The sequence below is a fragment of the Lutzomyia longipalpis genome, chromosome 4, assembly GCF_024334085.1.
Source record: "Lutzomyia longipalpis isolate SR_M1_2022 chromosome 4, ASM2433408v1".
In the NCBI taxonomy this organism is placed as follows: Eukaryota; Metazoa; Arthropoda; class Insecta; order Diptera; family Psychodidae; genus Lutzomyia; species Lutzomyia longipalpis.
In genome coordinates, this window is record NC_074710.1 from 145504 (window position 1) to 159730 (window position 14227).

The window sequence follows — 14227 nt, forward strand, 5'->3', positions numbered from 1 at the left end:
TCAGCGACAGCTCTTGAGCAGTTATGGAAGTCTACAATGAAAGGATAATTTAATTGTAAATGCTTTAAAACTTCTGCAGACGATAGAAAAATTATTATAAAAATTAGTTATTAGTTATTTAGGATCAATAAATCTCCTTCAATCTCTATATTACTTTTTCTTTATTCCCGTCCTTTTTCCTTTTTAAAATTAATTTGTTGTCTTCAAAATTAAAGTTAAATTTTCAATATTCCTTTTAATGGGAAATTGCAGAAAATGTGTGAAAAACAATGGAAAACTCTGGTATTTAAATTTCGCGCGTTTGAACGTTAAATTTATCGACTTATCGACAATGTGTTTTGAACTATAGCCATAACCACACATTTAGATCGTGTGAGGGAAATGTAAACACAAAAATATACGATTTATTTTATTAAAAATTTCCACCAATATGTCCAAGTTATTTGAGTGCCCTGAATGGGATTGTGCATCTAATACCTCCAAGAAGTATAATTTCAAAAAGGTAAGTTTGTATTTTGATATTTTCGCAAAGAAATTTCAATCAAAAGTTTGATAATTTCACTCAGGTTGATTCTTCTGCAAAAGGGACGAAAACAGGGAAGATTTCGAAGAAGAAAAAACCGAAAAGGCATAGCTTCGCAACTAAAGGTGATTCAGAAGATAATGCAGCATCCACTAATTCTGGGAATCCCGGAAAATTCGTAAGAATACAAAAAGCTGACGAAGAACCTTTTGATGCAAAGAAATCAGGGAAGAAAGTTGAAATGGAGAGTCTTCGGGATAAGCTAATTGGTAGTCTCAAAGGATCAAGATTTCGTTTTATTAATGAGCAACTGTACACAAATGAGGGAAAGGATGCTGCAAAAATCTTCGATGAGGATGCCACAGCATTCAAAGTTTACCACGAAGGCTACAGACAGCAAGTATCGCAGTGGCCACTAAATCCCCTCGATGTGATCATAAAATCCATCCGGAAAATGCCTAAAGATTACGTTGTTGGTGATTTTGGGTGTGGAGATGCAAGATTGGCACAATCTGTTCCCCACAAGGTATATTCTTTGGATCTCGTTGCTGCAAATCAAGATGTTATAGCTTGCGATATGGCCAATACTCCTCTAAAGAAGAATTCCCTCAACGTTGTAGTTTACTGTCTATCCTTGATGGGTACAAATCTAAAGGACTTTCTCCTGGAGGCCAATCGAGTTCTAAAAATGGGAGGACTTGTTAAAATTGCCGAAGTTCAATCCAGATTTGTCAGTGTTAAGGAATTCGTGAAGAATGTGGAGAAATGTGGTTTTAAATTGCTGGACAAGGATCTTCGGAAGAATTATTTCTTCTTTATGACTTTCAAGAAAATCAGCAATACCGGGAAGGACAACAAATGCGAGAACTTCAGCCTCAAACCCTGCCTGTATAAGAAGAGATAAAATTTTGATTTTATAGATTTATTTTTTAAAATGTAATCATTGCTTTATTAAATAATTCCCTATGAATTTTTTTTTATAACAAATTGGTGGATACAACTTTTTGTTTTGCAAATTATACAATGAAGAATAAAATATGAATAGTATATAAAGAAATAAATATAATAATAGAAAAAGAATCCAATTACATTTTTTCATTCACATTCAAGGGTTAAAGGGGATTTTGGATAGTGTTTTACTGATACGTATTAATAAAATGCTCTATCCTAATATTCGATCGAAAATTTTTATATTTTTTTAAACATTTTTTTTTCACTTAAAAGTGATAGATCAGCTGAATTTTTTTCGATTTGTGAGCGTCTAGAAGTGATGAGGAAGAAAAAAAATCATGAAGGATGTTGATAAAATTACATATAAATGAGTTAGTAAAATAGATTCCCACATGGAATCTACATAGGTATTTTTTGATACCTACATCGTTACTTGCAACACTTAATATTAAATAAATATAGGATTTTCATTAAGCATATTCATTTTTGGATGCTTGCAAGTGACAAAATTTTTTTAGCTGTAGGTATGTGTAGGCACAAAAAGATCTTTCTTTTTTATAATTTCTAATATTTTTTTAAATGATTTATGTATATTCTAATGAAGCACATGGTTGTAGTGAATGGGGATCTTATGTCATGGTTAGGGCTCCAGCACCGAGACCGTATCCTACACCTTTAATGCCGAAATTACGGGTGTAGCAGCCTCGACAGTAGATTTCACCATCGGGTCCGTCATTGAGATTTGTAGAATCGAGAGATTTGCGGCAGTCATTGCATGAAAAACATCTCCTATGCCATACTTTGTTTTTGCTAATCATCTGTTCGGCCGCATAAACAGCAAAGCCACATCTTCGGCAACCACCATCTTTACCAGCTTTAGGGCCTGTCACTGGTCTCGCATCAGGACTGAAAAATTTAATTGTTTATTTTAATATTCTTTTTGTTTGTGCAATATGGTTTGTTTTAGAAGTTCCAATGATATAAATACTAGGTACCTAGATACATACATAGGGGAATTTAGGATTTACGAACCACAAATTCTACTTTCGACTAGTTTAGAAAGGTTTGGTGAAAAAATAAAATCAACAAAATTGTCCTAAAAACGTTTAAAAAAAACAACAACTAGGTAAAAAAAAGTTAATAGTCTTTTTAACTTTTCAAAAGTATTTTCAAATAATGTAGGAGATGCATGTTTTTTTTTTAAATTAGATTACCATTCAGAAATGATTAAGCTTCCGTCCATAGTGCTATATGTTGCAACAAGAATGGAAAAACATGATTCCCAAATATTCTTATAGCTGAATATAGGATGAAATTCACTTCAAAGTCCGGCATAAGTTTTTTTTATCCTCGACTTAATGTTTTATTAAGTCAAGCGCAATGGAAAAGTAAGGCCCATCTTAAGAAAACTAAAGTTTGTTTTAAAAAAAAATTAAACCTGACCATAGGAAGAATTAAGCCGGATCTGTTAGAGAATTTCACCCATAGTTTCATTTATAAGTCTTCTGCTTTAGATACTTACTATGCCATTGTGGATTCACCATTGGTAGACACAAGAGTGGGAGAGTGACCATAGCCGAATCCCTTAGGTCCAAATAATTTGCCATAGCAAGCCTTGCAGTGAATCTCACGGTCAGGACCATCGCAAGCTAACATAGAGTCAAGTGGGCGATGGCATTCTGCACAATTGAAACACTTCTTGTGCCACATGGTACCCTTGGCCAGTTGTTGTTCCGCCGCAAATACCATCCCACCACATCGGGGGCATCCCTGACCAGCAGGTGCCTTAATAGATGTAGTATCGGGATTGTAGTATGGGCGATTTTGGGAGATTTCCAGCTCACTAAAGGGAGTAATTATATATGACAGAAAATAAGTATTGTTGATAGTTTGTTATACTTGACTATTGTACTTACGTAAGTCCGTCTGTTTGCAAGAAACCAGCTCCACTGGCAAATCCATAGCCGTGAGGTCCCCATTTTTTACCATAGCATGTCTTACAGTAGACATCACGATCGGGACCATCACAAGCAATTATGGAGTCAAGAGTCTTGGTACAATCACGACATTTGTAGCATTTACGATGCCATTCACGTCCTTTGGACAATACCTGTTCAGCAGCAAAAACTGCATGAAAAAGAAGAGATAAAAAAATTAGTTTCTTGAATGAAAATAAAATTATTATTAAAGACCTACCGACTCCTCCACAGCGAGGACATCCTTGTCCAGGAGATGCCTTGATTACAGATGTATCAATGACAGTTGTTTTAGGACCAAGATCCCTATAAATGATGGAAGGGATTTAGTCTAATTGAGTTCATGGTAAATTTTTATGTTAGGCTCTTACCCATTAGCCAAAGAGTCACTCTGAAGGGCTCCGCCACCTTGCCCGTAGCCATAGCCCTTCGGACCAAACTTTTTGGCATAGCATACTTTACAGTAGATGTCTTTGTCCGGACCCTCGCAGCAGTTAACTGAATCAAGACGTTTCGAACAGTTGCCACACTTGAAGCATTCTTTGTGCCAAGCCTACAGGAAAATAATGCGGAAATTATTTATTTTTCCGAATAAAAAAAAATTTTATGCAATAATGGAATAATTTAGCGAGATTAATATACCTTTCCACGTGCCAACATTTGCTCAGCAGCATAAACGTATCCACCGCACCGTGGACACCCATGTCCTTCAGGTGCCCTAGCAATGACCCTGGGTTCCAGGCAAGCACCGTTCCGTATCTCAATTGGAGCACCGCTGTTTATGGCGCGCATTGCCAAAAATAAAGATTGAATTGGTTGTGAAATTGAACACCCAAAAAATTCTTACTCAATCCACCTCTAAACATTATCAGACACACACAAACGTCTATTTAGATTAGTTTTTCTTATTTTGAGAAGGAATTTTTGTGTAAACAAACGTTGGAAATGGTAATCATTGGATTCCATTTCAAAAAAATTCATGGATTCTTTTATTAGACAGTTGGGTAAATAAGAAAAAATCAGAATTTCAGGCATAATAAATGGCTTTCGTTTACTGTGAAAAGAAATATATATTAAGATTCATCGTCACTATGTTGGAACAAGTAAAAAAACGAACAAAAATCAAAAACATTTAAGAACGTAAATTAACAAAAAAAAAGAAGAAATTCTCAAAAAATTAAGCTGCAAAGCGTTTTTGGTGTGAAGAAGTAGTTTGTTTCTTTGAAAAAGAGAGATAAATGAATAAGATATAAAATTTAAACGAACATTTATTAAGAGAATTTTATTTCATTCATTTCAGGGAGAAGGTAGAAGTCCCTCTCAATATCTATGTCTTTATACATTTATTTATTAATCTTTTTAGGAATGATAAATTATATCATATTAAAAATATATTTATAAAGTAAAAAAATAAAAAATAAAAACTTTTCATAATACTACAAATACGAAAAAAAATTGCAGGTTAAAAAAATAAGATGATTGTTTTAAATAAAAATTAAATAATTTATTAAAAAAATTGTAATAATTTACTTTTGAGGGCTTACTTTCCTTATCCCGTTTATATTCTGCATATTGGGGAGGGGAGGGTTAATTGAAAGAGCTTCCAGAAGGATAAATTAAATAAAAATGTTAGGATTTTTTTAAAGTTAGTTAATATAATGACAATAATACATTTTCTTTGCGTGTCTTAAGCCATGCGAGCTAAACTGTATTTTTTTTTTAATATTCACCTTTATAGTTTAACTTCTCACCTCAGTCTATCATCTTATCGTCATTCTTTTCTTTCTTTTTTCATTTTTTCAACATCTTAACTTCATCGCAAACCTCTTTGTCAGTTAAACAAATGAAATAGAGAAAAAATTGCTTTTTTTTCTTTTACGATGGTGTTTATTTTCTCAAAGTATTATAACATTACGTTACAATTATTTTATTCTATATCATTTTTTTTTATAAAAAAATAAAAATATTTCCATTGATTTTGATATTTTTTAATAATCCAATTTTTGGTTGTTTATAAAACGTTTCTTTCTTTTTTTTTTTAATTTAAGGGAACATAATGCCCCAAAAAAAGCCATCATCCATATTATTTTTGATCTTTGCATAATTTTTTTTAACTGCAAAATATGAAAGTTTTGTACATTTTTTTTAAATAAAATAAAATTCTTCAGCTTAATAAACGGATAAATTAACAAAGAAAAATTAATGATCTGAAGAACACAAAGTTAATATAATATTATGCTTGTTTGCTATTTACTGAAAAAATCTGATTTTTTTTTTGACAAAGAGTTAACAACGTTGATTTTTGTTTTTGATGTGTAACTTTTTTTTTATTATGATATCGTGGGTTGCAACAAAACGCCTTCATGACTGACGGTTTTTATGGTCCAGAGATAAGTACTGGGAGAGATTTAGTTGCTGCAGCAGAACAAATAAAGGGAACGTGTCATGCATGTTTTATTTTTGAAATAATTAATTTATATATATTTTATTTTATTCTAACAATATTTATAAGGTTTTTCACTTTTTTTTCTCAAAATATAATCCCATCTGAAATGGTTTAGTTTATAAATTAATTTATTTTTAAGAAAGACTTACGAAAAAAAAAACTTTTTCAAATGGAATTTTTTGAAAAAAAAATTGTTTTGGTGGAAAATGGAGAACAAACTTCTCAAAAAATCTGCATATTTATATGTACATTAAAAAATGGTCTTTAGTATAAGATAAAACACGTTTTCGGACTATTTTGAATATTTTTTTGCTCCTTCTTCGGGGCCTTTCAGCAAAAACAAAAAATTCAAAAATTAAGAAAAAAAAAACGAAGAAATATACCTATAAATTCTAAACAAAAAAAATAGTATTCTACATAAAAGGCTTGTTTTGATAATAATAAATTCATTAGTAATAAAGCCAAAATACTATAAAAGTGTTAAATGAAAGCATTAATAAAATAAATAAAAAAATAGGTAAAAATATACAAATTAGACCGAAAACGTGTAGAAAAAAATTTGGTTTTCTCATTAATAAGAAAAGAATGGTTTTATGTTTTAAATAAATTGTGAATTAACAGAATGATTTAAAAAAAAAATAAATTGTAAAAAATAGATAATGGATAAGGAAAGGCCCCAAGTAATTTTTTTTATTATAAAATATTCGTTAATCATTTAAATTTTTTGTTATAAATGCTTTGTAATTTTATTTTAATATTATTTCTGAGCTAATCTTGCAATTTACGTTTGTAGGTATAAAAAGAAAAATATTTGCCGCTATGTACATAGTCCGAGTTATTTTTTTTTTTTGAATTATGTATGTAGATCTGAATGCAGATTTATTCGAATAAAAATTTCCCCCACAAATTCACGAATGAAAAGAGATTTGTCAAGTTAAAAAAAAAGAGTCAAAATGCTTTTTTTATGAGAGATGAAGAAAAAAAAACTAGTGTGGGTGTATAAGTAAACGCGATTTTAAATAGTATGGCATACCATCTTTTTTTAAAAATAGAGGTAATGCTCTTATTCGTCAAGTCATAAAATATCTTATAACACCGGAATATTGCTTGTGATCCTTGTGATTATGTTTTATCTTATATATACTTTTCTCCCTCTCTCTCTCATACTTCTTTTTGGGGGATCATTTCTCTTTGGGCATTACTATATTTAGAACCACACGCGTGCGTGATACAAAAATTTCACCCACGCATTCACAAGAAAAATTGTCTTATAATGGTAAAAGTGCTCAAATGGGATAACCTCGTTCAGTTTTGCATAAACTTTAATATAAATTATGTTAATTGGAATCATAAAAAAATAAATTTTATTATATCCAAATGAAGATCTTATTCAGTGTATATTTATTTGCACTTACTCAGTTTGTAAATGGGATCCAGTGTCCATTGAGAGACATCCGGCACCACCACCGAAACCATATCCCTTAGGTCCGTACTTTCGGGCGTGGCAGTTCTTGCAGAAAAGCTCTTTTTCGTGTTCTGTGCAGTTCGTTGAGTCCAGAGCTTTGTTGCACATTCCTGTAAATTTTTTTTTAAATAGAAAGTTAGGTTTTTTTTAAAATCAATTTTAAAGATTTGTATAGAAAGAATACTCTACCACATTTGAAGCAGGTCTTGTGGAATTTGTATCCACCGGCAACACGCTCTTCAGCTGCATACACGGACTTTCCGCATTTTGGGCACTTTGGGTTCTCAACTGGCTTGAAAGGCATCTTGATTTCTTACGTGAAGAGGATCTAAAATAATTTAAAAAAAAAAGAATTTATGTGTTAAATAAATTGATTAGATTTTTTTTGTCAAAAACTCTAGGTGAGAATGGGGCAATAAGATTCATTCAAGGTTTTAGAAGATGCTCAAAATATCATATTTCCCAGTGAGATAGAGCAACTGTTGAATTTTATAGAACATTTTACAACTGTTTCTGTTCCTCTATTCTCGCTCTTGGAAAGATGATATTTTGAGTTATTTCGTAAAGCCTTGTGTGATTTTATTTGCCCCACTCGCTTTTGCAGATTCTTTTTAATTTTAGGAAACTTGCTGTCTTATTAAAGGCTAATTAATTTTTTCTTTAACTCTTATCGAAGAAGATAAGAGTTCTTGTTCAATCACGAACAGCTTCTTTTGATTGATATGTTAAGGTTCTCTTTTTTCCCTCGAATAATCTCTTGGTGAAGTTGCCGAAAGTTTTTTTTTTGCAACAATTTTAAAAATATTTATATATATTTTTTTACAAAGAATTTTCTCTTCTTATCATTATTAATTCGTTTATTGCAGTCACTTTGAAGTAGGTAACATACCTCCGTCTATTTTAGGCTGCAAGAGATGCAGCTGAATATGAAAGGTGTTGAAGAAAATTTAATAATATATTACACAATTTGTTCCAAATAATTGTGCACTTGTTTTCAAGCATCTTTTGGCAACACTAAAAATAATACTTAGAAGAAACTACCCATTAACTGCATTGTATGTAGGTAAAATTCGTATTGGTGCATCATAATTAACACCGTGAAAGAAAATTTGTTGCATTGTGGGGCTTTTTGGTGGGAAGTTTAAACTCCCTTTTAAACCCCCCGCAAGAGCATACTTGCCGTCGCTCCGAAATGAATTTTCTGAAAGCGTGGGATATTTTCTTTGGAGTTGTGCCAGACCATAGCAATTCAGGCTATTTTAGGCTGTCCATATTAGGTCACCATGGCTTCGATTACCACGCTCCGGAGTTTTTTTCCTTCTTCTTCTTTTCTAACATATTAATGAACATTTCAGCAACTTTGTTTTATTTTTTCTCTTGTAACAAAGGCAAAGAAAAAGAAGCACGTTGTAGCTAAAAATTTTTATGTGTGGGTGGTAGTATGAAGGATTTCTCAATTGAGAAGATATAGTCTCTCACGGATTCTTGCATTACTATTGCAATTACAAATTGAATCAACTTCTTGCAAGTCAACACAGTTATTTGTTGGTGGTAAAGGAGGGAGTAATTGTTGTAATTTATTTTCCCATTTTCACTTTCAATTTTCACAAAAGAAGTTTTTTTTCTAAACTCTCACGTTTTGGCACAATTTAATTTTTTTTGTTTCCCTTTTGCAGGTTTCTTTCACATTGCTTCTTAATTTTTTTCTCTACTTTGATTTAACTTTAACAGCACAGCAAGTACCTCAATAGACTTTTTATTTCTCTCTAGTAGTTAGTTACCTGGTCGATATCGATAAAAAAGGTAAAATTAATCAAAAAAATGATAACACACGATCTCCAGTGAATTTGGAATAGGTCGGATGAAGAGATTGTGTAGTCGACGCTGACTATCACTGTATTCGAATGACTCGGAGGGTGGATGTGCGCTGGGTAGTCTATGAAGCGGGGTGCACACGGCACGCCTAATATTTTCTTGTCGTGATGATTCAGGAAAACTCAATCGCCTCTCTGGCTGTATTGGAGTAAATAACATTGGGTTGCACTCTTCTACCGCACATGGGGTGCCAACCTTTCCATCTTTTGCTCGCAAAAAGAAAAGGCCAAGCTTACCAACAAGTAGTGTGTACCCCCCCATTGGGAAAATCACTCATCTCTCCTGCGCTAAATTTTATAATACCTATGTGATGTGTATGAGCCACGCATTCTCCCAAAAAAAAAGAGAAATTTCTTTAAAGTAATACATTGTTGTTAGGGTGAGGAGATAAAAAGATTTAAAGAGAATTGTATATTTTGTGTCATTTTCCTCCAATATCTATCTCACTCAAAATTTACCACTTTATTACTACATACATACTTTGTCGATCCCGCTCTTACACATATCCCCAGCACGTGGAGCAACGCATTCCGTTGAGCGGGATAGGTAAATGTTGCGCGCGAGGAAAAGTTAGGGTCACGCAGTGAGTCAAAAGCATTTTGCTGTGTGTGCCCACACAGAAACCCCCCGCTTTTGGCTCACGTTAAAATGCCTTTTTTCGCTTTTTACCATATTCACTGTTTTTACTCCCCTTTCGCCTCCACAGCATAGCTTTCACCGAGAGACTTCAAAGCGAAACATTCCTTAAAATAATCTCTCGTGTGAGAGAGTTTGTTGAAAATTTTCCACTCAAAAATGGCAATAGGAGGAAAAGGAGGGAAAAAGCAAATTTTATATTTTTTCTTCCTTTTTTTTTTCTAGGTACTAAAAAGGAAATTGAGGATTTTTTAAAATTATTTTATTTATTTGAAAGAGATGTTAAATAGTGGATTAATTTTAGGTGATTGCGGGGCAAAAAAGACACACCTATCTATTTAACCCCTTATTAGATCCTTAGTTGTAGGTGGAGATGGATATTTTTTTTATTAAATTTTGGATAGAGCGTAATTTTGGAATATTTCATACCAAAAATACGTACCACCCTGTAGTACAGCATAAAAAAAAATAAAAAAATCAAATGATCATTTCAAATTTTCTAGATCTCAAAATTAATTAGAGAGTAATTATCGTTAAATTCCAAAAGTGTTTGAAACACTTTTAGATCTGAAGTTTGATCTGAAGAGGAGAAAAGCACCCACTTACAGTATTGAAGATCAATTTAAAGAGATACAAATTTATATTAATGGTATAGCACAGTGATCGCATAGAGAACTTTGAAGAACTTTGTATAATCAAATCAATAGAGAAATAAGTTTAGTCACTGATAACCCTTTCACGTACGGATGTAACATAGAAACATTGAAGGATTCGATCTCTCCAACATGATTTATTCTAAGGAAGGCCTCAGTGGATATTTTTCAATCAAAATCTCTTCTTTGGCTTCTTCTACGTTAACTTTACATATTTTCAACTAAAAGAAATAATTAAATGAAATTCAATTCTGGAAAATAAATTGTTTCACGTATGACCCAACATATTGCAAAAGCAAAGTAAAAGCCAAGGAAAATAGTTTTTTTTCTAATAAAAAGAAATATTTAAGACATAGAAATCAAGCGGCTAAAAGGTAAAAAACTTTGTTCTGTGTATTATGATTTAATTGTTGAACATCTTCTCGGGTTGATGTGGTCTTATAAATAAATTGTGGGACAATTAGTTGAGAATTATAGCTGGTGTGACATCACATTGAATACTCGGGTAATATATATAATTAATAATTTGTGTGTAATATGTATAATTTAGGCACTGGTGAATCATAGTGCGATGATTTCACATACATATAATGCCGTGTGAGATAACTTTGAGATGGCTAAAATGTTGCTTTATATACCTCTACACATATTATATGTATAGGTATACCACTCGCTCCTTTCTGTAAAAGCAATAAAGTCCACAAATAGATTTTCTTAATTTTTTTCTTATATTTATATATTTTCTCTGCGTGTCTGCGTGATTTTCACACTGGCATTCATAATAATATTCATACATATTGGAATTTTCTTTAACCGTTTACCAATTGCTTCGTATAATGATTGAATTTTAGTGTTGTGGGGAAAATCTAAGGATAATTTTGAATTAATTCTACTATTATACATATTTATTATGATTGTTTGCCCACTAACAATAAGAGAAAAAAAAGATAAAATTAAATTGGGAGAATTAGAATTCCATTGCTTTTGCAGAAAAAATTTACGTTTTCCCTATACCAGTTTTTCTTTGAAAATTCCGCGTTATAACACAATAAATAAAACAAAAATATCCGTAATACCTACTATTTCGGCAATAATAAATTTTCACTCATTTGTTGATTTGGTTTCTCACTCTTCACTCAACTTTTCACCTCGGCAACATACATACATTTATCGTGAAAAGAAAAGGAGAAGAATCCAATGCAAGAATACGGCCGTATAAAAATATCACGCGGAAAGTGCTTTGGGGCGGAATTTGGAGAGAGCCAGTGAGAGATGTTTTAAAATTTGTTGATCTAATGGAGATTACCTCAGAGTCTTTTTTTAGCTTTGCTGCTTAATATCATTTTTTGTGTGTGTAATATAGATGTATGTTTTGCAAACGTTCCTTGAAGATGGAGGAGAGAGAGAGAATAAGTCAGGCACCTTGGGATGTTCCTCATAGTTTACCCACCTTTCCATCACTATATGCGGGAATATGTATGTACAATAATTATGTACAAAGCTATATAGCAAAAAAGTATTGAAAATTTGCCTTCTAGAAGAGCGAAAGGTTATTTTTTTGTTAAACAAGCGCGATGATCTATTTTGAGAGCATTTATCTAAATATGTTCTTGTAGGAGTTTTTGCGTGAAATACATTTTCGTGAAAATTCACTATAAATTTTCTAGCGCATGAGTGGTTATTCTTAGATTATTGCTTTATTTTTTTTTAAATATAAAATATTTTTTTCTTTTCACATAAATGATGTATTTTCAACATAAGCATTCCTATTCGCGGGAAAATCTGCGCAGAACTTAGGGAAAATTCAGAGGTCTGTCCTTAGAAGTGTGTCAGGGAAACAAATTATATACACAATTTTTTTTTGAAATTGTGAAAAAGACGTGGAGATTTATTTCTCAAACATAAAAAATAGAAAATTCAAAATAAAACAATGATTACATTTTCTTATTTTTCGATTTTTTTCATATTATATATCTTTTTTTTCGTTCTCAACAAAATTCTAATACACAAATATACATTTCGTAGAAAATTTTTAATTTATAAATAAATTATTTATTAAATCATTTTGATGGCATAGGGGATTTTTTGTAAATATATAATAACATGACTGAATAAGAGTGTTTGTGTGAAAAAATATATGAGAAGCTCTTTTTTTCTTCTATTACTTTCCAAGAATAATTTTGCGAGAAGCACCAACATTCTGACCAGCTTGTGTAGCTCCCTTATTTTGACCAGCCTGGAGACCAACAATACCTTCACCGGCACGAAGTTGTTCCTCTGTAAAGTCACGTTTGCACTCATCAGCTGGTTTAGGTCCAAGGAAGGGTCCAGTGAATTCGGGGTGTTTGTAGCACTGTGGAATAGAAAAAAGAGAAATTCATAAGATGATTAGAATTTAGTTCTAAACTTTCAATTGTTGGGTGAAGTTCTTCGATTTTTTTTCGCTTTAAATACTTACAGCACGGCCAAGGGCAAACATGGTATTTGTGACTTGGGAGATATCCTTCTTTTCCCACAGATCAACAGTCTGGAAGACATCAAGGTCAGGTACACCGTAATCTTTGAGGGCTTTCTGGAAATTATTGATGTTCTCCATCATTTTGAATTGTCCACCGGATTCGTTGATCTTTGGCACGGCATTGGGTTGGAGTTTGTTCATCAGACGGCACAAAACTGTGCCATCCTTGAGAACATCCTCATACAAACTCCCAGCTGGGAATTTGGCACCCAAGATAGCTTCAATCCACTCCTGGGCCTCTTTATCCTTCACCGGATCACGCTTTCCAGCGATCTACATAATGAGATCAACAAATTAGATCTTTTACTTTAAAAAAAAACTCAACACTTTGTTTATTTGAAGTACACGAGCGCGCGAAATTTTAATTCCCACGCACTTGCACTATACATAAACACACAGCATTATACAACTTTTATCCCCTTGTGTGGTGCTGCGAAAGATGAGCAGGTGAATGAGAAAATTACAAAACTAAACTTACCTTGGCACGCACTTGACGTTCGAGAGACATTGTGGGTGGATATACGTGTTATTTCTTAGTTTAAAAAAAATGGAAAAGCTTTCTCAGACACTCAAAACTCCTCCACTTGAGGTTGTACCCCGTTTGGATAGAGAACACAAACTGATCCTCAAATATCGGTCACTATATGCTTTTATAGACTCCAAACGTGAGAAATCCAAGCGACGTCGAATATTCGGGAAAATATGTATTTTTTTCTACATACCCCACAATACATAGAAAACTTTTGATGCCTTGTGGATGCCTTGTCATGGTACAGTGGGATTCAAAATGTGTAAATAGACATTAGGGGTGGAGTTTGTGTGCTAAATTCCTCAATATCTTAAAGATAGGAAGTCTTGAGATTTGAATTGATGTCGCAAAAAAAGATTTCAGAACGAAAATTCAAAAAAACTAAAAATTAATTAATTATTACCTGAAAAACTTTAAAAAAAAAAGAATAGTTTTTATTCTTAAGGTGCTTTAGAACCTTTAGAACCTTTCATCAATAAAGAACAAAACCAATAATCAGGGAGCATTATGTAGTACATTTTGTACATAAGTGTAAGCAACGCACAGCATAAAGGATGGTGCGGGGTTCTCTTTGTGTGTACATGGAGTTTGTTCTCAAAACTTTCTCTGTGTGCACACGATGAAGAGACTTTTCTATTCCCAACTGCTAAAATCA

General features: G+C 32.5%; 4 protein-coding genes across 9 annotated transcripts in view; 2 read left to right on the plus strand and 2 right to left on the minus strand.

Moving 5' to 3' along the window:
- The window catches only part of LOC129794585 (trace amine-associated receptor 1), a 115371-nt gene that overhangs the window by 23768 nt on the left and 77376 nt on the right, over positions 1-14227 (plus strand). The gene's annotated exons all lie outside the window — the stretch shown is intronic.
- On the plus strand, positions 357-1608 carry LOC129794594 (ribosomal RNA-processing protein 8). Its single transcript, XM_055835385.1, has 2 exons — positions 357-502; positions 567-1608. The coding sequence occupies exons 1-2, from the start codon at positions 431-433 to the stop codon at positions 1425-1427; spliced, it is 933 nt and encodes a 310-aa protein (XP_055691360.1). The 5' UTR covers positions 357-430; the 3' UTR covers positions 1428-1608.
- On the minus strand, positions 1430-9359 carry LOC129794584 (muscle LIM protein Mlp84B-like). 4 transcript variants are annotated; one of them, XM_055835365.1, is made up of 10 exons: positions 9143-9359; positions 7551-7689; positions 7312-7471; positions 4093-4225; positions 3822-4003; positions 3671-3756; positions 3391-3601; positions 2997-3317; positions 2689-2721; positions 1430-2380 (listed from the first exon to the last, which is right to left on the minus strand). In XM_055835365.1, the coding sequence occupies exons 2-10, from the start codon at positions 7663-7665 to the stop codon at positions 2104-2106; spliced, it is 1518 nt and encodes a 505-aa protein (XP_055691340.1). In that variant the 5' UTR covers positions 7666-7689; positions 9143-9359; the 3' UTR covers positions 1430-2103. The 4 variants fall into 4 exon arrangements, with proteins under 4 accessions (XP_055691340.1, XP_055691341.1, XP_055691342.1 ...); XM_055835366.1 differs by lacking the exon at positions 9143-9359 and adding an exon at positions 8251-8514; XM_055835367.1 differs by lacking the exon at positions 2689-2721 and having other exon boundaries at positions 9143-9355.
- LOC129794599 (muscle-specific protein 20) lies at positions 12460-13714 on the minus strand. Its single transcript, XM_055835390.1, has 3 exons — positions 13522-13714; positions 12984-13316; positions 12460-12878 (listed from the first exon to the last, which is right to left on the minus strand). The coding sequence occupies exons 1-3, from the start codon at positions 13549-13551 to the stop codon at positions 12687-12689; spliced, it is 555 nt and encodes a 184-aa protein (XP_055691365.1). The 5' UTR covers positions 13552-13714; the 3' UTR covers positions 12460-12686.